At 37.4% G+C, this 24944-nt stretch overlaps 1 protein-coding gene across 1 annotated transcript; it reads left to right on the forward strand.

The window, feature by feature from the left end:
- Positions 1 to 494: 494 nt before the first annotated feature.
- On the forward strand, positions 495 to 23235 carry LOC100944739 (short-chain dehydrogenase/reductase family 16C member 6-like). Its single transcript, XM_003793717.1, has 6 exons — positions 495 to 815; positions 3659 to 3790; positions 11031 to 11130; positions 11604 to 11748; positions 20887 to 21012; positions 23109 to 23235. Exons 1-6 carry the CDS (start codon positions 495 to 497, stop codon positions 23233 to 23235), a joined length of 951 nt encoding a protein of 316 aa, XP_003793765.1.
- The last annotated feature ends 1709 nt before the right edge of the window (positions 23236 to 24944 follow it).

Genomic DNA, 24944 nt, shown 5'->3' on the forward strand with positions numbered 1-24944 from the left:
TTTATTTGTATTATAAGATTATTTATACATGACTGGACTGCTGCCTAGGGACAGGCAAATTTCTATCAGACATAAGATCATCGAGTGTGCTCATATAATAAAAAAACAACCAGAGTAAGAAGCCAAAATCTTGTTTACTAGTCAGATAATACTGGGTACGTCAGGGCTTGAAGATTTTATGTCTGCAACTATAAAACTGTCCTACCAATCTGTGAACTACCTATAGGTTAAGTGAAATTATATGTAAGAAAGTGCCCTGTAAACTGGAAAGGTTCCTGTTAACACAAAATATCCTCATAATAGTTATGTATATAATTTAAAAATTCAACAATTTTGGCCATTGTTGCTAAAAAGCATATATAGAAAATCAATGTCTCAAAGGCAAACTTCTTTGTGCTAAAATGTTTTCCTTGTACTGCAGTTGCTGCCATCGAGCAGTGAATTTATCGGTTAACTTTCTTTTTTTAGGATATTCCTATCTTCAGTCAATCAACATGGATACCATTGTGGACACCTCTGTATTTCTGGGAAAATTTCTATATTTCTTTTTAGAGGCTTTTGCTTACAAGATAATCCCCAAGAGAAAAAAGAGTGTTGCTGGAGAGATAGTGCTTATAACAGGAGCGGGAAGTGGACTAGGGCGGAAATTGGCCATGCATTTTGCCAGGCTTGGAGCCATTTTAGTTCTGTGGGACATTGATGAAGAAGGCAACATGGAAACGTGTAGACTGGCCAAGGAAAAGAGCGCCGTGAAAGCTTTCGCCTATACTTGTGACTGTAGCAAAAGACGAGACATCTACAGAGTCGCTGATCAGGTAAGCCGAGCCGGGTTCTTTCCTTGTGTGCCTTAAAAACATCTGTGTCTCTGCATCTGGAGTATGCACTTTTATGAAGAGGAGGAGAGGAGCTTGTCATAGACTTCCCCCAAGATCTGTGTCTGTGTGTCTCCCGCTTAAGTCCCGGTGCCAGAAACAGGCCTTTGTAACCTCTGTATCGTATGATTATAGCATAAAACAATGCAAGTGGGAATCTGATAAGCCTTCTTAGCCAGCATTGCCCAGCTGCCCTTGTGGGCGACTCATTTACCATCAGAAGTTCATAAAAACTGAGCTTAGTCCTGGCTCTGCTGCTCATTAGTTGTGCAATTTTTACCAAGTTACTCTACTTCTGTAGGTTCCCGTTTCTTCATCTGTGAAATGAAAGGATTGAGCCCAGTAACCTTCATCACAGTCAACTTTAACTTAACTTTCTATGTTTTATGATTCTAATGCATATTCATTATCAACATGTCCTTAGGATATAAAGAGTATGAAATAGAAGGTAGAAGAAATAAAATTAAAATATGCTAAGTGCATTTGCTCTTACTTTTTTTTTTTTTTTTTTTTTTTTTTTTGAGACAGAACCCAAAGCTATCACCTTGGGTAGAGTGCTGTGGCATCATAACTCACAGCAACCTCAAACTCTTGGGCTTAAGCAATCCTCTTGCCTCAGCCTCCCAAGTACCTGGGACTACAGGCACCCACCACAACACCTGGCTATTTTTTGGTTGTCATTGTTTGGCAGGCCCAGCTGGATTCTGGATTCGAACCTGCCAGCTCCAGTGTATGTGGCTGGCACCTTAGCTGCTTGAGCTACAGGCACCAAGCCAGTGCATTTGCTCTTATGCTTAGCCTGTTGATACTTGTTCTAACTCCACTCTAAATATTGATAAACACTCTCAACATCAGCCAACATTTATTGCACAGTTACCGTGTATTCTAACAACAGTAGGTAAGCTTTCAAGTAGTGCCGTAATCATGTTACCTCGAGTAAGGTGTGGTGAGGGGAGATGAAGATCAAGAGAGAAAGAAACAGGATAGAGTTCTACAGTTTGTTATGCTCAGGGTCCCCTGGGGAGAGCACAGCACAGCATGCAGGACCACAGGGAAGCCCCAGTCCCATCGCGAGGCATAGGATTGGCTATTTATCATCCTTCACCAGCCAGTGTTTCCACAGGAAGCGGTGGACAAAGCTGGGAAAGCAGGTCTCGGACATGTTAATCTGAATAATTTGAGGCGGCCATCCCTGTTTGTCAGGCACCTGGCCCTGGGGTGACTCGGGTATGCATAGAATGGCCCAGAACCCAGTAAAAGTAGTTGGACCTACGGACTTGATTGGCTGCTAAAGAAGGGGAAGTGGCCAGCCGCTAGCCACAGTCAAGGAAGCACCAAAAAGAAAAACAAAAAATTACAAGTAGTTCTCACCCTCAGAATTGTATATGCCTAATACCTCATTTAATCAATACAACATCACCCTCTTAGGTGTATAACATTATCATCATTTCTATTTACAAACAAGGAAACTGAGGAACAGAGGGAATGTGCAGCTTTTCCAAGATCATAGAACGAATGACTGGCCGAGCCAAGATTCTGACCCAGACAGGTTGGAGCCAGAGTCTTTACTCCTACATATGACACTATTATCTAAAAGGGTACATGCAGTTTGGTAACAGAAACCCAAGGATTTTCCTTCCCTTTGGCAATCTAAGCTCCATATATAGAATTGTTTATTGATCCAAAACTATCAATTGAATCACTATCCTCTGTAACACTCACCTTCTAAACCGCCGTTCTCACCCTCCTACTTCTCCTTCATTTTCTACTGCTTCCTGCTTTGCTTGGGGGCCCTGTAGGATTCGCTCTTTATAATCCATCACCAGTTAGTGTGAAAATGTGTATTATACAGATATCTAAGTATATTTTAGAACAGAACAAGTGGAATCAAAATTAGTCTTCATTTCTCAAAAAAGAAAGACACGTGGCAGAAAAAGTGCACAGGTGTCGAACTGAGGAAGCCTCCTGTCTCCCTGGGCCAGTTTATCAATGTCACCTACAAAGCCAGAATTTGCAACAAACTGGTAAAAGAGACAAACAGTCTTTCTAGTGTTTCCGCTGGGCAGGGCTTGTCCTGTACTGTGGATTATGCAAGCAGGCAAAGTGGAGAGTGTGGAAGGGAGGGTGAAGGAAATGCTGAGGGGACTTGCAAGGCACAGTAGCAGCAGCACAGCTGTGGATGGAGAAGGGTCAGTCACAGGTAGGAGTTAAATTTGGTGTGGTCGTGGGGCCAGGAGCATGCTGCATCGGGGACGTCTGCGGGTGGCAGATCAGATGCGTCTGTTTGGGAGGTCTTCATGCCAAGCACTGGCCTTCCCTCCAGGAGCTGGGGTGTGCCCTCACCTTCCTGCCCAAAGAAGAGGCAGGCAGATGCCACCGCAGAAATAGCTAGCTGGTACCTGCCATGCTGAGGGGAGCTAACTGCCATCTGAAGAAGCCACTTTGAGACCAACAGCCTGGTCTGGAGCTGGGATGCCAATAGTGCTCCAGGAAGGGTGTTAACAGGAGATAAGGAAAATAAGCCACAACACGCTGAAGGGCACCTCCACACAGGAGTCAAGATCCTTAAAAAAAAAAAAAAACTACCAAACTGAAATGCATTGTTTTAGAAATGCAATTCTTTATAAAGTTACTATAACACTGCCAAATTTCTATATTACAAGATAAAAATATCTAGCTGTAAAGAAACTACCTGAAGAATATGAGAAAAGGAAATTGTGACTGGAGAAGATAAATATCCAGATGTAATACCTCTGTTGAGTTAATGGTTTCCTCCCTCTGACCAGGTCAGAAAAGAAGTTGGCGATGTGACCATTCTCATTAACAACGCCGGTGTGGTAACAGGACAGACCTTTCTGGACACTCCGGATCACATGATAGAGAGATCATTCCTCGTCAATGCCATATCTCATTTCTGGGTAAATTTTTATTTTTCATTTCCTTTTATTGGGGATTATGGAAATTCCATGTATTTGTATAAACATCTGTTGGTACATTTGTCTATAAATATACCATTTATTGCAGTTTTCAGTTCATAGACCAGTGGGGCGTCATCTTTGCCAGGTTCACCCTGCCACTCCCATCTGTATTTTTCTGGATCTTACCCTATTCCTCATTCTCAGAAAAATTCCTTTCTCTTCAGCCTCTCTGGTTTTGTCTCAAGACTTACTAGGCTATTCAGAAGTAACAAACTGAGAATGTAACAGCAGTTTTACACAAAAGATTTCATTTGTTCTAGAGGGAAGGAAGAACATGTGTATGAGGTCAGACAAATGAGTTCATGAACTGGTCCTAGAAAAAGTGCTGCGTACCTCACTGCTGAGCATCTCCACGTCACCAGACGACAGAGGGGAGTACTTTGTAGTGCTACTCATTAGGGGAACGTAGCACTGTTTCTAGGGTGAGTTACAGAACTGAGTTGTCACACCTTGCAGAGGAGGGCCATTTCCAGAAAGGTGGTCTATGTGTGTGGAAGACTATGGGGGTCATAAAAGCAACAAAGGCAGAGGGAATCACAATAGCCACCAGTGACTGAGCACTTGATCCAGACCAGGCACCGTCACAAATGCTTTAGCTGCAGAGGCAGCAGCCACACTCTTTTCATTCTCATTTTATAGGTAAGGAAACTGAGGCCAAAAGGGTTTAAATAAACCCTCCAACATCATGCAACTGGTATGTGGTGGCTCAAGCTTCCAGAAGGAAGAAGTGAGAGAGGGCTGAAGACTCTTGACAGAAGGGAAATTAGTTCATTTATAACTCAGAAATGTCTTCTCCAGGCCTGGAGTGGCTGGACAGTGCTGTCCAGAACTGTCTTTGGTGAAAGCAATGCTCTTCTGGGCCTCCCAAGACAGCAGCCTCTGGACATCTGGGGCTATGGGGGGCTAGTGCTGTGGCTAATTACTGAGGCCCTGAGCTTTCACTTTATGTCACATGCTTCACTGAAACGCATGCTTGCCCAGAGGCTGTCGCTTTGGTCAGTGTGAGTCCAAAGAATGGATGGGGGTGGGAGACGCCTGGAGTTACCAGATGCCTTTCCTCAGGGAGGGCTCATCCTCCATCGGAGAGGGAGTGAACCTCAGCGGTGGACAGGCTCACAGGAGGTACAGGTGGTGGGAACCTGGGCCACGGGAGACATTGAGAAGAGGGGCAAGAAGGTCTTTAGTCCTTTGTGTCTCCAAAAGTAGGACTGATCCTGGAATGGGCTTGCTCTAAGTGTCCCTGGCCCCTCCCTCTTTCCACTCAACACTTGCTGACCAGTCTCAAAGCTGTGTGTTCTTTCTTCTTTCTTGGTCACCAGGAAGCCAGTAGGAGCCCTGTGGAGAACCTGATGTAGATACTCTATAAAACCGTGAAAACTATTGATTCCCTTCCCTGTCTCACCCCCAAACCTTTCCTTTTGAAAAGGGAGAAAGTAGTTCTTTGGTCAATGGAGCTCCGGTGAACCTGTTTCTAATCACACCACTAATACAGAGACCATCCCTCATTCCTTCCTTCCTTCCTTCCATCCCTCATTCCCAACGCCAGCATCCTTGGTCCTCCTGGCCTGACATGTCCAAGAGCACTCCTGGCCCTTGTGCCACAAGCCATCCTCATTTCACGCAGCACTCCTCATGGCTCTCCACCTTCAATAGTGCCTTCTAACCAGCTGATCTCAAACATACCAAGCTCATCTCCCCCCCACCCCCCACCCAAGCATATTCAGAGGCTTCCAAATGCATTTAGAATAACACATAGTGGCCTGTAAGCCCAGGCAGGATGAGGCAACTTCCTTCTTTATCTGCTTCCCATCTTTTATTTTCTCTACTTTTTGCTCACTTTTCACACTCAAGGATCCCGGTTAAACCCCAGAGCACATCAGCTCTTTCTCATTTGAGAGTCTTTGCCCAGGCTCTTCTCTCTCTGACAAGAATTTTCTTCCTTCTGACTAACGCAGTAGCTTCCTCTCATTCTCCAAGCCTCATGTCATCTCTGAACGTGAACCTTTTTATTGGGTGTGAGTTCTGTTGTTTGCCTTGAATAATTTGCATGGCTAACAATAAGAGATATTAGTAAATACACCTAAGCCTGTTGTTGTACATATGTTAGCACATCTAGAGAGAGATGATTCTGAGTAACCAAGACAACTAGGGCATCAACTTCCATCTAAAGATTATGGAAGGAATCTTCATTCATCTCTAGCATTCAAGAGATTTTTAAAAAATTTTCTATAGCTCCTATTCATTCATTCATCTATTCCAAGGCTAGGAAACCTAATCCAAAAATTATGTCTCATCTAGGTACTGCCTGCTGAACTTTTACTGAGAAATTTCCTTTCATCTTGAGTTGCTTTAAACCTGTCCAGGTTCCCAGCCTTCTAGGAGGTAACCTCCCTTATTACCTGGTTGGAAGGGGACTTATGAGCCACACAACAGGTATCAGTTCAGTTTCCTGAGGAGGCAGCTTAGTAGGCATTAGTTCCACATATTAGGTACAACCAGTGTTCCGAAAGAATGGGCTTGTCATACATGATTACATGAAAATTATCCTGAAATATGGCACACCTAGTGCTGTGTGGTTGCATTATGAAGTTCTTTGATTATATCCTGGCAAAAGGGGGCGTGGCTCTTACTGAACACATACAAATAGGTCCATCCACATGAAAAATAAAAGATATCAGTAACAGTCATTATAATAGAATCTTTCTACTGCCCTGAGTAGATTAGTGGACAAAGGCAATCCAGGCCTTTTGTGTTATCTATGAAATGGTTTGATTGTTTATGGACATCTGGTGATTTGAATAAGTTAAATTTTATTCCATATGTTTTTATATGTTTAACCCATTGTGAAAATACTCATCAGAATTTTAAGTAATAGAAATATCATCATTCCTTTGATGACTCAATTTGTAATTCAAACTAAGACTCCCCATAAGATTTTTTTCTCTGAATTTAGGGTGTATCAGTTGGATTAAGATGCTGTTCAATAAGAGTTTCATTCCAGCTTACGCAAGAATAGCTTCTTGAAGAGAGGGTTAGAAATAGATTGAGAAGAAAGCAAAAGGGCTTCCTCATATGTTCATCAGAAAATAGACCCTTGACGACATTAAATTTCTCTCAAGAACTTCACGATCCAGTCCTATATCATTAATTCTGTTCTGCTCCATCCTGGCCGGAATGTGCTTTCACATAGTTATCTGATTCAACCCTGGGCATGGCCTTCAAAGGCTTCTTCACCACAACGGTGTAAGGATGCCAGTCCCCTAAGGCAATCCTTGGCATGGTCCAAGCCACTCTGCGATTTTGAGTACCATGTCTTCATAAGACATGACTTCTGACTTGTAGATCATAAGCCTTCAGGCAAGAAGACAGAGCCTAGAAACTGCCTATTAATGATAAAACTGAATAGGTGTAGTTAATTCATTTCAACCACCAAAGATATCAAATTATAGAAAGTAGAAATTATTATTGAGATGCAAGACCTGTTTTAAAGGATTTTGTTAATTACTACAATGAGGGCACTGACAGAGCCCCAGGCCCTTGTCATATGTCCCAGCCAGTGTGCAGTCTCTGATGAATTATACCTGTATTATTAAATTCAGCCTGGAAAAAGTGAGTTTCTTTTTGGGGTTTTACAGTTTTCCTCAGATTTTCTCAGGACAGATCCTAAAATGGGGATCAGATAATTGGGAAATTGGAGTACACCAAGTATACCTCGATGTCCCCAGCATCCAATGGCCATGTCATAAATTTCAGGCTGAGGGAGCAGATTCTGGGTACTTTGCCCACCTAGGAAGCGCCAGGCGAATGTAAAAATCACCTTTGCAGTTCTACTTTTCTAAATAAAACTGAGTGAGTGAAACCTTATGAGCTAGAGTGACAATAGTTTTGTTTTTATTTTATAAATAGTCCTAATAGCAGTTAACAAAATAATTATTACGGGACTTTAGGTCTTGGAGATGTGACAATTTTTTTTTTTTTTTTGGTAGAGACAGAGTGTCACTACATTGCCCTTAGTAGAGTTCCATGGTATCACACAGCTCACAGCAACCTCCAACTCCTAGGCTTAGGTGATTTTCTTGCCTCAGCCTCCCGAGTAGCTGGGACTACAGGCGCCCACCACAGCACCCAGCTATTTTTTGTCGCAGTTTGGCCGGGGTCGGGTTTGAATCCTCCACCCTCAGGATATGGGACCAGCACCCTACTCACTGAGCCACAGGCGCCGCCCAGAGATGTGACAATTTTTGATGATTTAACATTCAATAAGGTGACAAAAGTTGAGGCTCAAGTGCTCAGAATAAGTATATTTTGACAGGATAAGAATCTCTGCCTTGGGGCAGACTTCTCGAAGGTAAAGAATAACCTTTCTTTTTTTTTTTTAATTAAATCATAGCTATGTACATTAATGCAATCATGGGGTACAGTGTGGTGTTTTCATATACAATTTGAAATATTTTCATCAAACTGGTTAACATAGCCTTTATGTCATTTTCTTAGTTATTGTCTTAATATATTCATATTCTACTTTTAGAAAGATTCACTTGTACCCTTGTGAGATAAACCATAGAGGTGATCCCTCCAATCACCCTCCCTCCACCCATCCACCTCCCTCCCTTACCCCCCTCATATTCTTAGGCTATAATTAGGTTATAGCTTTCGTATGAAAGCTATAAATTAGTTTCATAATAGGGCTGTGTACATTGGATACTTTTTCTTCCATTCTTGAGATACTTTGCTAAGAAGAACATTTTCCAGCTCCATCCATGTAAACATGAAGGAGGTAAAGTCTCCATCTTTTTTATGGCTGCATAGTATTCCATGGTGTACATATACCACAATTTATTGATCCAACCTTTCAATACCTCTCATTTACAGCAGACTAACTACTGCAAGACTAATTTTAGTCTCTCATCTGGTCCCTCATCTTTATCATACGCAGTTTCTTTCACTCATGAAATTTAATACGTGTGTATATCATGTATGAGTTTAAACATGAAAAAAATACATATGCTTATTTAACAATATTATTTTGGCTTTCAACATTAACTTTAAAATATAAATAACTTTATTATATTAAAAGGTAAGGATGTACTATTCATAGATATAAGTAATTCTCCATTAATGTCCCAGGCATTACAAATACTTTACAAAACTTAAAATACATTTTCAACAACTAATTTCTAGCTCAACGCTTATTTATATTCCTTTTTATTCCCTTTAATAATAATTCAGTGAGCACAAATGATGAGTTTCTATGATCAATTCATCTCCTACAATGTCCTTTGAAAGCCCTCCACTGATAAACAGAGCTACAAACTCAAGCAGATGCTTGTTATTACCTAGTCATTTTCCCACTAGGAAGGAGAACTTTCTCAGTTGCAAACACAGGAAACAAGTAGCAAGTCCCAGCTCAAAAGCAAATATACATAACAAACACATCAGCGAAAAGAAAAAAAACCTTATGGAGGAAACAAACAAAACTGAACTCTTGAGAATGGTTAGAGCTGGTAACCTCTCATCTGGTACCTGAGAAAAGAAGCTGAAATAAAATTGCTAAACTCTTATTTCTGGGATAATCTTTCCTATTAGACAGTAAGACATCGTTATTGGTTTTGTGCATGTTAACCTCAAATTGTATAAGATTGTGAAATATCTGGGAGAGGAGGGTTGTTTGTTTTTAATTTCGCCAGTGTCCAGCTATACCACAGACTGCCATAGGCCACTACTTTCTCTCCCTTACTCTGGGGAGTCTCATTGCCCCAGCCCATATGATTCTTCATAAAAGCAGCACTGGCATATACCTTAAACTCCAGTCCTCAGCTTCACTTTCTTGAAAGTCTCATAAACCTGCAGATACTGATAGTAGTGTGCAACTAAGCCTCCACACCTAGGCTTCCAGTTCCTAAACCTCACCAGGCTCCCAGGCAATCACCTGGGAAATGCCATCTGGGGCTCTAGCTGGCTCTTTCACACTTTTGTGCTGAAAGGTAATAACCAGCTCTTGAGATTTTAACTAGCCTATAGAAATGACTGATGCAACAAGATTTTTCAGTTTTTAATTTCTGAAAGATCAAGATGTTGTAACCGTAAGATGCAAATACATGAATTGCCACCACACTCAGACATGAAATGTCAAGAGAGGCCAATTGTCTGCATCTAAGCAGAAACTCAGTCAGTTTAACAGTTCTAGAACAAGGGTAGTGAGACACAAAAGCTCTCAAAAGCAAAGATGACATTCTTTGATTGAGAGGCTGCTTTCTGCTCTACGGGCCCCTGTGAGCGAACACATTTCAACAGTATCTCTGAAACTCTAAACACAAAATTCTGACAGTGTTAGAAGTATAAATCTCATAAAAAAAAAAATAGACAATGAGTATTGCCAAGTAATGACTGAACTCACTTACAGGAAAACCAGAGAAATGACACAAAATGATGATATGAGAAACTTAGATTTATATACTCAGTGGGGAAAGAAGCTGAAATAAAATTGCTCAACTCTTATTTCTAGGATAATCTTTCCTATTAGACAAAAAAGCATAGGTTTATACAGGTTAACCTCAAATTTTACAAGACTGTGAAATTATCTGGGTCCTAATAATTGCTAGTCAAACAAAGTCACTTTGCCCAAGAGAATTAGATGACCCTCATGTACTTATAAAATGCTATAGCATGCAAACTGTCATGCAATCATTTCTTTGTCTTACTTCCAAGGTTTGGGTAATTATTTGTGAACAGAGTTTAAATAAAAGAGTCTGATATTAAGAGAAGAGAGAACAGAAAAGTTCTCTAAGACAGACTAAGAATTATAGGGTAAAGGAATTAGAACTTTTTCAGGGCATGAATTATATAAATTACTAAGGACTGAACTGTAGAGCTCAGCATACTAGAAAAATTAGGTTTTAAGATTTTTAGCCAACCATAAATATAAAATGTTTATATAGTTTACTTCAAAAGAAAAAGAAATCAAATGATACCTCACAGATTAACACATAATAAACTCTGATATCCTTGAGAACACTAACTCTATGGTCCCTACTTTTATAAGGGTGAATAAAGAATTTAACGTATTATAACCTTAAATAAGTATTTGTTAAATGAATTAGTAAATTTTCATCAAATATTTATTGAGCAAATAAGGTAATAAATGAATGAAGTATTGGCACAGTATGTTTATACCTTCCAGACATATAAGGCCTTCCTTCCTGCCATGATTAAGGCTAACCATGGTCACCTGGTCTGCATTGCAAGTGTAGCAGGACTAGTTGGTTTTAATAGACTATCAGGTGAGTACTTTGTTCGCCATGGGCCTTTGTATCCTCCAATCCACAGAACTCAAAAATTAGGACTCTTCCAAGATAGATAGTTCTTCCTGCACCAAGGGGAAATCTCTAGAACATTTGGCTCTGTTTATAACACCAACATTCACTTCTATTTCCATAAGAAGAGATATCCTCATCTTTTTAAAAAACAAAAAGAAGAATGTGCCTATTGGCTCATTGTTTTTTGAGGGGATTGAAGGAAATCAAAATGATTTTCATTTTTTTGTTGGGTGTAGAGTGTGGAGATACACAGGAGTAATGCTTGACCACATAAACAACTTGAGCAGTGATGGTTTGTCCTTGAGGTTTTTCCTTGAGCACTGATGGTTTGTCCTTGAGGACTAGCCAGAGAAAGGGGAGAGAAGTTCAATTTTTAAGATCATTCCAAGAATTAAATTGTCAAACTCTATTACTAATAGCTCCTCATTTTGTTTCAGATTATTCTGCAAGTAAATTTGCAGCCTTTGGCTTTGCTGAATCTCTCTTTTTTGAATTATGTGTGTTAAAGAAAACTGAAATTAAAACTACCATTATTTGCCCATCTTTAATCAACACTGGAATGTTTGAGGGCTGCAAAACCAAGTAAGTGAATTCTTAAAATAATCTTTGCTCCTGTAGTGACTTTCCAATACTTTGCTCTTGTAGTAATTTTCCAATATATATGTCATCACTAAATTTTGAAATATAGACAGTAAAGCAAAGGAAATAACTTGAATGCCTAATTTAGCAAAAGGAAAACATGTCAGTATGTAGAAAATGTATTTGCTTTAAAGATAATATAGTTATGAAGTTTATGGCATGGTAAAAAAAAACTAAACAGAAACATTAGAATATTAAAATATAACAGAAATTGGTCATAAGAATTTTTTTAATATTTAGCATTGTGGTGTTGAAAATATTTTTTTCAAAAAAAGGTATAAGTAACTTTAAAAATAAAATATTTTATAAGAATATTTAAGATATGTGGGGAAATACTGAAAAAGGACATTTTGTATAAAAGTTAAATTTCACTAGAACAATCTAAACTAATCTACAAATGAAATGTGAGAAGTTTTACACAGGGACCAAGCCATAGCATATGTTAAAAAGTGTAAACTAGATATGAGGACAAGTGTAGTCATTACAATTGTTAAAAAAGGAACTGATATGATCCAAATGATATGAATTAGCTGTATGTGTAGGAAAGACAAACAGTCTATGAAAGGGCTGGCTAAAAGGCAATGAAACTATTTAGAGTCCAGGGATGCTATAAAATTAAATTAAAGATTTCCAAAACCAGTGGTGAAGATGTTGCAGAATGTAGAAATGAAAGCTCTTTCCCAAAGAGACATCTACTAACCTGGTCAAAACTAGCAAAGACAATCATTTAAAATTGTAAGGCATTGATCAAAGGAATACCAAAAATTGAGATGCATCTATTTGACAGGATCTATGGAAATTCAATAAGCACACCAGAAGACCATGGCATCGGGGCTAGGGACTACAACTTTGCTTTGTGGCATAGGCTTGGCAACCTATCCAAGTTCCCATCAAAGGTGCCAGTTCCCACCCCTCCCAGCTCCCTGGGGTTCTGGATAGAGCTCCTCTGGGTAGTTTGGCACCAGGTAAACATGGTCAAGTCTGTTTTCAACAGCTCCATATCATAAGACCTGTGTTGAGGGAATAACCGCATACAAACAGTGCTTGTTCCTCCACCTCCAATTCCCACTAAATAGGGAAAGTCCAGAAAAGGGCTGTTTTGGTGAAGAGGACTACTCCTCCCCCACAAACAGCTCTTTCTTGTGCAAGAACTGCTCCAGTAAGCTCACCTTTCTCAGCTTCTTAAGAAGCTGTTTGGGGTAGATTTACCAGACAATTACTATTAACAGCCATTCTTCTAGGCTCTGGGCTGTGAAAGACCCACACAGGGTGATGACAGGAGCTAGTTGGCAGCTCCCTTACGTTCCTGCCACCCTCCCTTACATCCTGATTGATAGGGATAATTTGGGTGGAGTAGCTGGTGAAGAGTGGCTTTTCTATCACATCTATCTCCTACTCCACAGCACAGAATTTCTACCAGGTGAGGGTCAAAACCAGCCTCAAAAATTGACAACTCTTGGCTCAGAACCCATAGCTCAGAGGTTAGGGTGCTGGCCTTATACATTGAGGCAGGTGGTTCCAACCTGGCCCAGGCCTGCTAAACAACTATGACAACTGCAACAAAATAATATCCGGGAATTGTGGCAGGCACTTGTAGTCCCAACTACTTGAGAGGCTGAGGCAAGAAATTCACTTAAGCCCAAGAGTTTGAGGTTGCTGTGATCTGTGACACCACAGCACTTAACTGAGGGCAACATAGGAAGAGTCTTTCTCAAAAAAAAAAAAAGACTGACAAATCTCTACCCTTGCCACAGGACCTAACTTCAATTGGATAAAGCCATGAATCAAAATACAAAAATAACAACACACCCAGCTAGCAAATTGTGGAGGGTAAGAGCTGACTGTGATATGAGTAGAAACAGATCAGCCAGAACCTTAACTAGGAGATTAAGAGAAATAGATGGTAAAAGATTACCTGGCTAAGACCATGGTAATTCCTGAAGAATCAAAGAGATTTTATGCATACTCAAGGCTGCATTCTTGAGAAATAATATCAGAGTTATACATTGACAATAGAAAAGGGAGATAGACTTGACTGAAACAGTCCAACCAAATCACTAAATAAATAAGCCAATAACCATAACAATAAGCCCCACAGGTAAGCATTATACAGAGTTCCTAAAATACATTATTTGTAGTTCCCATTTTTTGCCAAAAAATTCAAAATATACAAAGAAACAGAAAATTACAACCCATTTACACAAAAAAATAGACAATAGAAATTACTTTCAAAGGGGTCCAGATGTTGAACTTAGCAAACAAACTTCACAGAGCTATTAAATAGGTTCGAGGATCAAAAGAAATTCATGTCTTAAAAATATTAAAAGGTATGATAACAATGTCCCATCAAATCTTAATAGGTGGAAAGTGTAAAGAAATGAAAGCATATAAATTTGGAAATAAGAAAAATAACTGAAAAGAACAATTCACAAGAATAGCTCAATAGTAGATTTGAACTGGATGAAGAAAGACTGAGTGAGCTTGAAAATAAATGAATAGAGATTATGCAATCAGAAGAAAAGAGAGAAAACAAAATGAAGAGAAACAAACAGTGCTTCAAAGAAATCTGGAACACCATTAAATACATAAACATATACATGAGGAGAGTAACATAAAGAAAGAATATAGAGAAAGGAGCAGGAAAAAATATTCCAACAAACAATGGCTAGAAAATTCCTAAATTTGACTAAAAAATTTTATTTCCATATTCAAGAAACCCAGTAAACTCCAAGTGAGATAAACACAGAGAGTTCTACACAGGGAGTTCATAGTCAAAAGTTGAAAGACAAAAACAAAGAAATCACCTTGAATGGAGCAAGAGAAAAAAAGTCTCAACACATGCAAAGGCACCCAAAATGTGATGAACAGCTAACTCCTCACCAGAAACAATAGAAGCCAAAAGGCAGTGGGATGACATATTCAAAGTGCAAGGGGAAAAAAAAACATTGTCAACCAAGAACCTTATATCCAACAAAACTATCTCTCAAAAATAAAGGCAAATCAAAGTGGAGAATTTGTTGATTAAACCCAACCTTATGAAAAATGCTAAAGAAATTTCTTTAGGGTGAAAGTGAGTGACACCAGCAAATAGTATGAATCCTAAAAAAAGAGTGATAATAAATGTAGTAGATAATTTTTTAAAAGACAGAATAAATGCATGCTGCTTCTTTCTTCTCTTAGTTTGTTATACATGTATTTGCATAAACAACAGATACATAATAGCACTGTTGGTTCTACAACATAAATAAATGTAATATTTTTTACAATAAAGGAACACAGGGGCAGGATAGAGATAAAGCTGTATTAGAGAAAATTACACCAGATAGTAATACAAATCCACAGGAAGAGATTAAGAAAATCAGAAATAGAGATTGATATAATAAACTTTATGAACATATACTTGGTCTCTTTTCTTCTCTCAACTTTTTAAAACATAAAGTCTATAAAGTAGTAACTACAAAAATATGTTATTTGATTTATAACATATATAGACATAATGCATATAACAATAATAGGGTAAAAGTGGGAGAAGTAATATATAAGAGTAAGTTTTATTACTCTTATAAATTAAGAATTAAGAGAGTATTAATCTGAAGTTAATTCTGATAGGTTAAGGTTTTATACCCTAGAAAAATCACTAACAAAATAACTTTTAAAATGTAATTTTAAAATTATTAGAAGATATCCCTTGATCAAAAGAGCATAAAACTAATCAGGCATCCTCAAACTACAGCCCACAGGCCATGTGCAGCCTGCTGAGGGCATTTATCTGGCCCACCGGGTGTTTTTGCCACCGCTGCCTGTCCTGCTTAGCCTCCATCTCGTCCTGGGGCCCACAGTGCAGCCCTCCAACAGTCTGAGGGACAGTGACCTGGCCCCTGTTTAAAAAGTTTGAGGACCCCTGAAACAAGTAGTCCAAATAGACACCTACAGAACACTCTGCCCAACAACAGCAGAATGCCCACTCTTCACAAGCACATAGAACATTCTCTGGGATAAACTATATACTGGGCCATAAAACAACCATCAGTAAACTTGAAGGGAATAATCATATAAAATACGTTCTCCAACTACAATGAAATGACATTATAAATTTAAAAAACAGAAGAAATTTTGACAAATTTATATATATGTGAAAATACAACACATAAGAATTTATGTGATATAGCTAAAACAGTGCTTACCATAAAATTTATAGCTATAAATGAATGCATTAACAAAAGGTTTTAAATAAATACCTAATCTCCCACCATAAAAAACTATTTTAAAAAGAATACATGAAGCCCAAAGCAAGCAGAAATAATAAAAATTATTGCAGAAATAAATGAAATAGAGAATAGAACACTTGAAAAAAATCAATGAAACCAAAAAATGGTTCTGTGAAAAGATCAAGAAAATTAATAAAAGTTTAGCTAGACTGATCAAGAAAGAATAAAAAAGCGAAAGAAGACTCAAACTATTAAAATCAGTAATAAGAAAAAGGGCACATCAGTACTGATGTGACAGAAAGAAAAAGGATCATAAGAAATACTGTTTTAGGGCGGTGCCTGTGGCTCAAAAAGGGTAGGGTGCTGGCCCCACATACTGGAGGTGGCGGGTTCAAACCCAGCCCTGGCCAATAAAAACTAGATAACTTAGATGAAATGGTCTAATTCCTTGAGAGACACAGACTAACAAAATGAATTCGAGAAGAGGAAAACATCTGAAAAAACTTAAAATAAAGATACTAAATTAGTAATCCAAAAATATCCCCACAAAGGCCCAGATCCAGATAGCTTCAGGGGGAATACTATCAAACATCTGAAAAAAGAACTAATACCAATATTTTAAAAACTCTTACAAAAACATCAAAACTAAACTTAAAACTTACTCTATGAGGGCAGTTTTACCTCACTGTCAAAACTGGACCAAGATCCACAAGAAAATAAAACTGAAGACCAGTGAACAGAAACACAAAAATCTCCAACAGAAGCAAACTAGCAAACTGAATCCAGCCCCCTAATTAAGGGAACATAATTAATGGGATTTATCCTGGGCATGCAAAGCTGGATAAATATTTTTTAAAATTTAATATAACACATTTAAAGTTGCATAAACATTGCAATGTACACAGAAGAAGCATTTGGCAAAATCCAAAATAAATAAATAAATAAATAAATAAACTAAAGAAACTAGAAACATAAAGGAATGTCTATAATCTGATAAACACAGATTTTCTACAATCTGTGAAAAATGCAAAATTAACATCATACTTAGTGGCACAAGTGCTCCCTTATGATTAAAAACAAAACAGCACTATTCATCTTTACCACTCTGATTCAACTCCTGTTCAATAGAACATTTAGGGAAAATATGAAATGAAAGCTATTCAGATTAGAAAGAAAAAAGCAAAACCATCTTTATTCTCAGATGGATGTGATCTTTTATATAGAAAATACTGGGGAATAAAAAGAAAAAGAAGTTAACAGATGACTCCATGCTGAACCTCACAGTCAACGCATTCTGTAATAGACATACTCTTATTTGACAATGTGAATGTTACTTTCTTTGAGCTATTATTATTATTGCTTAATATTTCGATAATATTCAATAATTTCGATAATAACAGCAATTGTCTGATTTCTTTTCTGAATGTATTTATCTTCATTCTTTACAAGGTTTTTTATTTCTAGTCCTTATCTTAAACATTGTTATTGTTATTAAATTTTAAGCCTTTTTAAATTTGTGAAGGCAAAAAGTGGAAACTCCTACATTAATGCTCAATTGATTTTCAATGGGGGTGCCAAGATAATACAGAAGAAAAATAATACTCTTTTCAATAAATGGTGCTGAGACAACTGGACATCCATACACAAAAGAATGAAATTGGACTCCAACTCCCACATTATATACAAAATTTAACTCAAAATAAATTTAAAAATTAAATATAAGAAGTAAAACCACAAAAATTACTTTAAAATGGTGCAAACTGCCATGAGCTTAGATTAGGCAATAGTTATTAGTTATGACATTGAAATGGAAGCAACAACAAATGCAGATAAATAAATTGGGTTCATCAGAATTGACAACTGTGCTTCAAAGAACATCAATAAAGTGAAAACACAGCTCAAAGAATGAGAGAAAAATTTTGCAAATCTTATACACATAGCTAACAAAAGATTTGCATCCAGAATATTAATGCATTCTTAACCTTATAGTAAAAAAGAAAAATAACACAGTTTTTAACACTAGCAGAAGATGTGAATAGAAATGTCTGCAAAGAAAATTTATAAGTGGTCAGTGTGCACTTAAAAGATGCTCAACATCATTAGTCATTAGGAAAATGCAAATCAAAGCTACCATGAGAAACTGCTTCACACTCACCAGGATGGCTGTACTCAAATAGACTGACAGTGATGAATTTTCATGAGAGTGTGGAGAAACTGAAATCCTCAAATATTGCTGATTATAAAATGGTGCAGTCACTTCAGAAAACAGTTTGATGGTTCCTCATAAAGGTAAATAGAAAGTTACCATATTTATGTTCTTAGGTATATATCTGAAAGTAAATGAAAACAAAAACTTGTGCACAAATGTTCAGAGCAGCATTATTCATAGTATCCAAACACTGGTAACAGCTCAAATGTCTATCAAGTTACGAATAAACCAAGTGTGGTATATTCATAAATTAAAGGGAATAACATTCTGTTATATATGACCACAGTGACATACCTTGAAAATATTACTTTAAGTGACAAAGCCAGACATGAAAGGCCACATAGAGAAAGTGCCAAAAAAGAAAGGAAAAAAGTGAATTAACTTGGTAACACTCGAGTCACGTTCGACTTCTGCTCAATGTGAGTTGGACTCATCATTCGTTATCAGTATATGTTGAGTACTACAATTTTAATTCATTTTTTCCTTTCTTAAAGTGTGTTTACATTTTTTGGTATCTTCTGTATTTTCTGATTCTATTTACATGAAATTTCCAGAATAGGCAAATCTACAGCATATAGAGACATAAAGTAGATTATTTGTTTCCAGGAACGAGAGAAAAGGTCCATTGGAAGTGACTGTTCATGGGTATGAAGTTTTGGCAGGGATGAAAATGTTCTAGAATTAGATGGTGTTTAAGAATTTTATGAAAGTAGTAAAAATCACCAAATTGAATATTTTTAGATTAGAGTGAATTTTATGATACATTAATTATATCTCAATAAAGCTGTTATAAAGAACTCAGTGAGTAATTCTGCACATCGGCTAGGATGGCTATAACAAAACAGACAGGAGATAACAGCATTGTTGAGAATATGCAGAAATTGGAACCCTCCTATATCACTAGTGCTATTGTAATTTGCTACAACTGTTTTGAAAATTAGCTTGACAGCTCTTCAAACTGCTAAATATAAAGTTATCACATAGTCCATCAGTTCCACTTTCAGGAATGGAATATACCCAAAGGAAATGCAAACATATGTCCTCACAAAAACTTAGACACAAATGTTCATGCAACATTATTCATAACAGCCAAGAAGCAAAAACAGTATAAATATTCATCAACTGATGAATAAAACTAAAATGTGACATATCCCCACAATAACATACATGTGATGCAAGAATTAAACCAAAATCAATAAAAGCATTTGGTGGGAAGTAATTTACTAAATGGAACTTATAACAAAAAATGTTGGGTGTTTTAGTAGTAATAGTGAATCATGTACCATGCCTGCTTTATATCAGTAATAGCTATAACAAACTTAAGTGTATATACATCTGTATGTATAGACAATGTAGTAAGTGATTAGATACACATTTTTAAAATTCTTGTCTTTTTTGTTTCTAACAATATCATTAAAATAACAATATTTTAATTGATAATTGCATTGATAATAATGCGTGACAAAGTACAATCAAAGCTAGACTGTCAAGATGGAAGGAATGTGAGAAGCCAGGATGGGGTGCGGGGGCACAGTCGCTAGTGAAGGCCACAGTTTTAAACAATGGCTTTTATAACCTTGGGATCCTTAGGTTCATAAAAGCTAACAAAGAAGTCTCCAGAGAAAGAAAGATTAATAATCCTAAAATGTTAGGGAGTGAAACAATGATCTGTAGAGTATGTTTTTAAATAAATGTTAGAGCCTTTTAGGCTACAATTCTAAGGAATCTTTAGTACCATAAAATATAAAGACTAATTTCCAACATTCAACTATGGCAAATTGATTAGATTTCAAGAATCAGCCGAAACAAAATTCAGGGGATGGGGAGGTGCCGTTCAAGTAATTGAAACATAAAAGTATAACATGTCAAAATAATACCTGCGGGATCTTTATTTATACTCTTAACCATTTTAACTCCTATTAAACATCTATTCACACAAACATCTATTTCTGCTTAATACTATGACAGTGATCTGTCTAAAATGATACATTAGACATACGCAAAAGATAGTTTTCAGTAGATGATTTTTGCAGTTTTGCTTTTGGGGGGAGATAGAGTCTCACTCTGCCACCTCAGTGAAGTGCTGTGGGGTCTCAGCTGACAGCAATCTCAAACTGCTAGGCTCAAGTGATCCTCTTGCCTCAGCTTCCTGAGTAGCTGGGACTACAGGTGCATACCACACACAACGCCGGCTAGTTTTTCTATTTTCAGTAGAGACCAGGTCTCATTCTCATTCTTGCTCAGACACGTTTCGAACTCCCGAGTCAAGTAATCCACCGTTCCCAGCCTCCCAGAGTGCTGGGATTACAGGTATGAGCCACCATGCCCAGCCAGTTTTACTTCTTAATGTATACAATTATTTTATATTTGGGAGGAAGATAGAGGAAAGAAAGATACCAAAAAAAAAAAAAATTTATATGTCCAGACCATCACATGGCAGAAAGTCAGTAAAAGCAGGAAGCTTACTCCGGGAAATTAAATATATGAGCATGGTCCCAATATTGGTCATGAGAGAAGACACAGGCAATTTCTAAGATTTACATTCCATTTGGCTGTTTACAACCATATATTATAATTCTGTATCTGAAATGTATCAATCAATGCTCATGATGACAATAAAAATCACCATTCTGATGATCTCACGTTTTGCTCTTGTTATTCCAGGCGTCCTTTTCTATTACCATTACTGGAGCAGGAGTATGTGGCAAAAAGAATTTTAAATGCTATTTTAGAAGAACAAGTTTATGTACTGATCCCCAAATTTTTATATTACGCTTTGATCCTTAAACAGTAAGTTAATAATGGCCTTGGTATGATCTTAGTTTTCTGTGAACAAATTGCCCAGTCATTATTTCCTCTTTTGCCTATAAAGGAAGTTCATGGGTTTTTTTTGAATGATGAGAGAAAGAACATCAGTAATACAAGGAAAATTTATCATACTCCTACTAGCTGTGTCTGGGTTCCATCAGACATTGACAAAGTTTAGCAACTATTCGGGCCTTGCAGAGCACGTATCCTTTCAACAGAGAAACAAATAGCACACAAATTGCTTGCAGTCTTTTTTTTGTTTGTTTTTGGTTTTGGTCAACTATGACATTTATTTATTTATTTATTTATTTTTATTGTTGGGGATTCACTGAGGGTACAAAGACCCAGGGTACACTGATTGCATTTGTTAGGTAAAGTCCTTCTTGTAATTGTGTCCCACCCTCAAAAGGTGTGTGACTCACCATGACCTCCTACTCCCCTTCCTCCTTTCCTCTTTCTGGTCTCCCCTTCCCTCACCCCCCACTGTGTACTAGGTCATTAATTGTCCTCATATCAGAATTGAGTACATACGATTCTTGCTTCTCCATTCTTGCAATGCTTTGCTAAGAATAGAGGTGTTCCACCTCCATCCAGGTTAATACAAAAGATGTAAAATCTCCATCTTTTTTAATGGCTGAATAGTATTCCGTGGTATACATATACCACAGCTTGTTAATCCATTCCTGGGTTGGTGGGCATTTAGGCTATTTCCACATTTTGGCTTTCATAAATTGAGCTGATATTTAGTGCAGCTATTTTGAAAATAAGAGACAGAAAACCCAAGTGTGTTGCCAGAAACATATTAAGAGTATTTGGTAAATTCTTCATTTTATTTAGAGAAAGAGCTCCAATAGCTTCATGCAAGGTCTTGCTATGAGCTCCAAGTATTTTTAATTGGATTCTGCCCAGACCCATGTCTAATATGGGGTGCCTATGATGTGCCAGCTACTGTTCTATCAGCTTTATATTAATCTGTATCACATTCAGGGAGTCTAAGGATTAAAGAGAATAAATAATTTGTTCAGGATTCAACAGATAATACTGATAATACTGTGGTCCCTAACCCCCAGGTTGCACTGTTAGGAACCAGGCCACACCACATAAGGTGAGTGGCAGGTGACCCAGTACAGACACAGTAAACGTAATGCACTTAAATCACTCCAAAACTATCACCCCACCCCTCCGCAGAAAAATTGTCTTCCATGAAACTAGTCTTTGGTGCCAAAAAGATCAGGGACCCCTGGGCTAATCCACGCTGAAACAGTGTTTCACACCAAAGTTCCCCTATGATCACTCTTACCATCTTCCTCTGCTGTAAGTACTAGAAGAGCAGAAACCACAAGCAGAGATTCACTATTATAAAATTATGGTTATTGATAAAAAGAATACTTTATTTATATCTACCCAACATATTTTGTATTTATCATGAGCTACCCTGGTTGTTTAGCTAGGTCAAAGTCCCTCCTTGTACCATCTTGGCACACCTGTCCCTACCTTTTGGAGCACTCACCACTCCAGTGGCTGCTGCAAGTTTGCATGTTCCCTAAGGATGGAATACACTGTCCAAATTGTTTCCTGCTCCATGTCCATGGCCTAAGACAGTACCTAACATTTAATAAGATGCAGTAAATATTTGACAAGTTGAGTTGAGAAGAACTGAGCTGATCTAAACAGAATTGAGCTGAAGATACCCTCAAAGAACTGAACCAATGGTTGTTCACCCTGGGTACACATTGGAATCACCTGAAGAACTTTTAAAACAACTGATTCCTTGTCCCTACTTCCATTTTTTAGTCTATTTAGTAAAGATATACATAATATTTCCACAGAACTCAGTGGGTGTGATATACAGATAACTTATGGCCTGGCCATTGGGACTTTTCAGAGCTCCAGGGGTAATTCCAAGGTACAGCCCAGGGTTGAGAGCACTGAAGGTGTTGATGGCACTCAGGTATGACCTGAGTTCAGCCCTCCCATAAAGTTAATGTTTTGAACTTTGTGTAATTTGCACTTAATCTTTGCAAAGTAGTCTCTTACTCCTCTTCAGGATCATAATTTCTTTCTCTGCTTTCCTCTAGAATAATATCTCCAAAAATGTCAATTGCCCTTACTGAGTACCTTGGAGTGGACACTTGCATGGCTTCTTTTGAAGGGAGAAAGAAAGAAAAAGAACTTCAGACTGAAAGAGAAAACACCAATAACTGAAGCCTCAAATGTGGTGATCAAATAAAAGTAGTATAAGGATAAACTATTCAGAATTCTTTCTAATACTTAAAGTATTCTAGTCTACCAAGGATTATTGAACCTTTCAAAAGTATTGACTTTACTCCAAGGACACAGATTATATACCAGTTATTTTTCTAAGTATTTAAATTATTTATCTAGTTTTTTCTATCATTTTTTAGTTTGATAAATAATAATATCGTTTATATTTTAGTAAATAAGCCTATTATATTCAATAGACTCTGAAAAGAATATGTTTCTTCCTCTCTTGTTTATCTTTGCAGTTGGTGGTTTTCTGTAATGATTACATTTTATTCTTTTCTTCTTATTTGTGTATCTGATCTACCAATGACTTTTGTGTTGAGCATATTTTCAGGATAGTAGATATTGCCTTTTGCTTCCAGGATGTAGGACTCCATTAAGTATTTCTTAATGCTTGTCTAGTAGTGATAAATTTTGTCAGGTTTTAATTTCCTGGTAAAGGCTTTATTTCTCCATTTCTGAAGGATAGCTTTACTGGATATAGTATTCTTAGCTAACAGTTAAGAATACTTTCTTTCTTTCAACCCTTTGAATGTATCATCCCATTCTTTCCTGGCCTATAAGGTTTCTGCTGAGAAATCACTATACGGTGATTCCCCTGTATATTACTTGATGCTTTCTTTTCTCTTGCTGTTTTTGGAATCTTGTCTTTGATTTTGACAGTTTGACGATAGTGTGCTTCAGAGAAGATATTTTGGGGTTGATCTTTCAGGTTCCTGTATCTAAATGTCCATATTCCTCCCAAGACTTGGGCCATTTTCAGCTCTTACTTCATTAAATAGGCTTTCTGTACCTTTTTCTATCTCTTCTCCTTCTAGAAATCTTGTAATATGAATATTTGCTCTCTTAATTATATCCCATATGTCCATAGACTTTCTTCATTCCTTTTTTATTTTTTTATTTTTTCTGACTGGGTTATTTCAAAAGACTTGTCTTCAAGTTCAGAATATTTTTCTTCTGCTTAACCTAGTCTATTGTTGAAGCTCTTACTTGCCTTTTTTATTTCACCTATTAAATTCTTCAATTTCAAGATTTGTTTGATTCATTTTTATGATTTCTACCTTGGTTGAATTTTTCATTCAGATCATGAATTGTTTTTATAATTTCCTTGAATTATTCATCTGTGTTCCCTTATGTCTTCTTGAGTTTCTGTAAGATTATTATTTTGAATTCCTTTTCAAGTCTTTCATCAATTTTATTTTATTTTGAGTCTGTTACTGGAGTGTTACTGCAGTGTTATGTTTCCTTGCTTTTTCATATTCCTGTGTCCCTATGGTGATATCTACACAAAGATAGAATAGGACCTTCTTTCAATTTTATGAAGTCACCTTTGTAGAGAAAGCCTTTTTCCTGTGAGATGTATCCCATAGCACCAATTGGGTAAGGTGCTTTAGCTTTTGTTCTAGGTAGATACTATATTATAGTCTCTGTATGATTTATTTGGAACTTTTTGTGAGTACCTCAGTGGCCTAGGTAAGGATGCCTGGCAAGACAATCCTTGGGCTTCAAGGGAATGTGCACATATATGAGGCAGCTCTGCTGTTAGAGGGGGTGAGGTCATTGGCAGTGGCAGCAGTCCCAGGTAGGAATGGTTGTATGTGGGCAAATAATGGTTTCACCACTGGAGAGGACATGGTTGCCAGTGACAG

This window comes from Otolemur garnettii, unplaced genomic scaffold, assembly GCF_000181295.1.
Source record: "Otolemur garnettii isolate 467f Iridium unplaced genomic scaffold, OtoGar3 scaffold00071, whole genome shotgun sequence".
NCBI classification, from domain to species: Eukaryota; Metazoa; Chordata; class Mammalia; order Primates; family Galagidae; genus Otolemur; species Otolemur garnettii.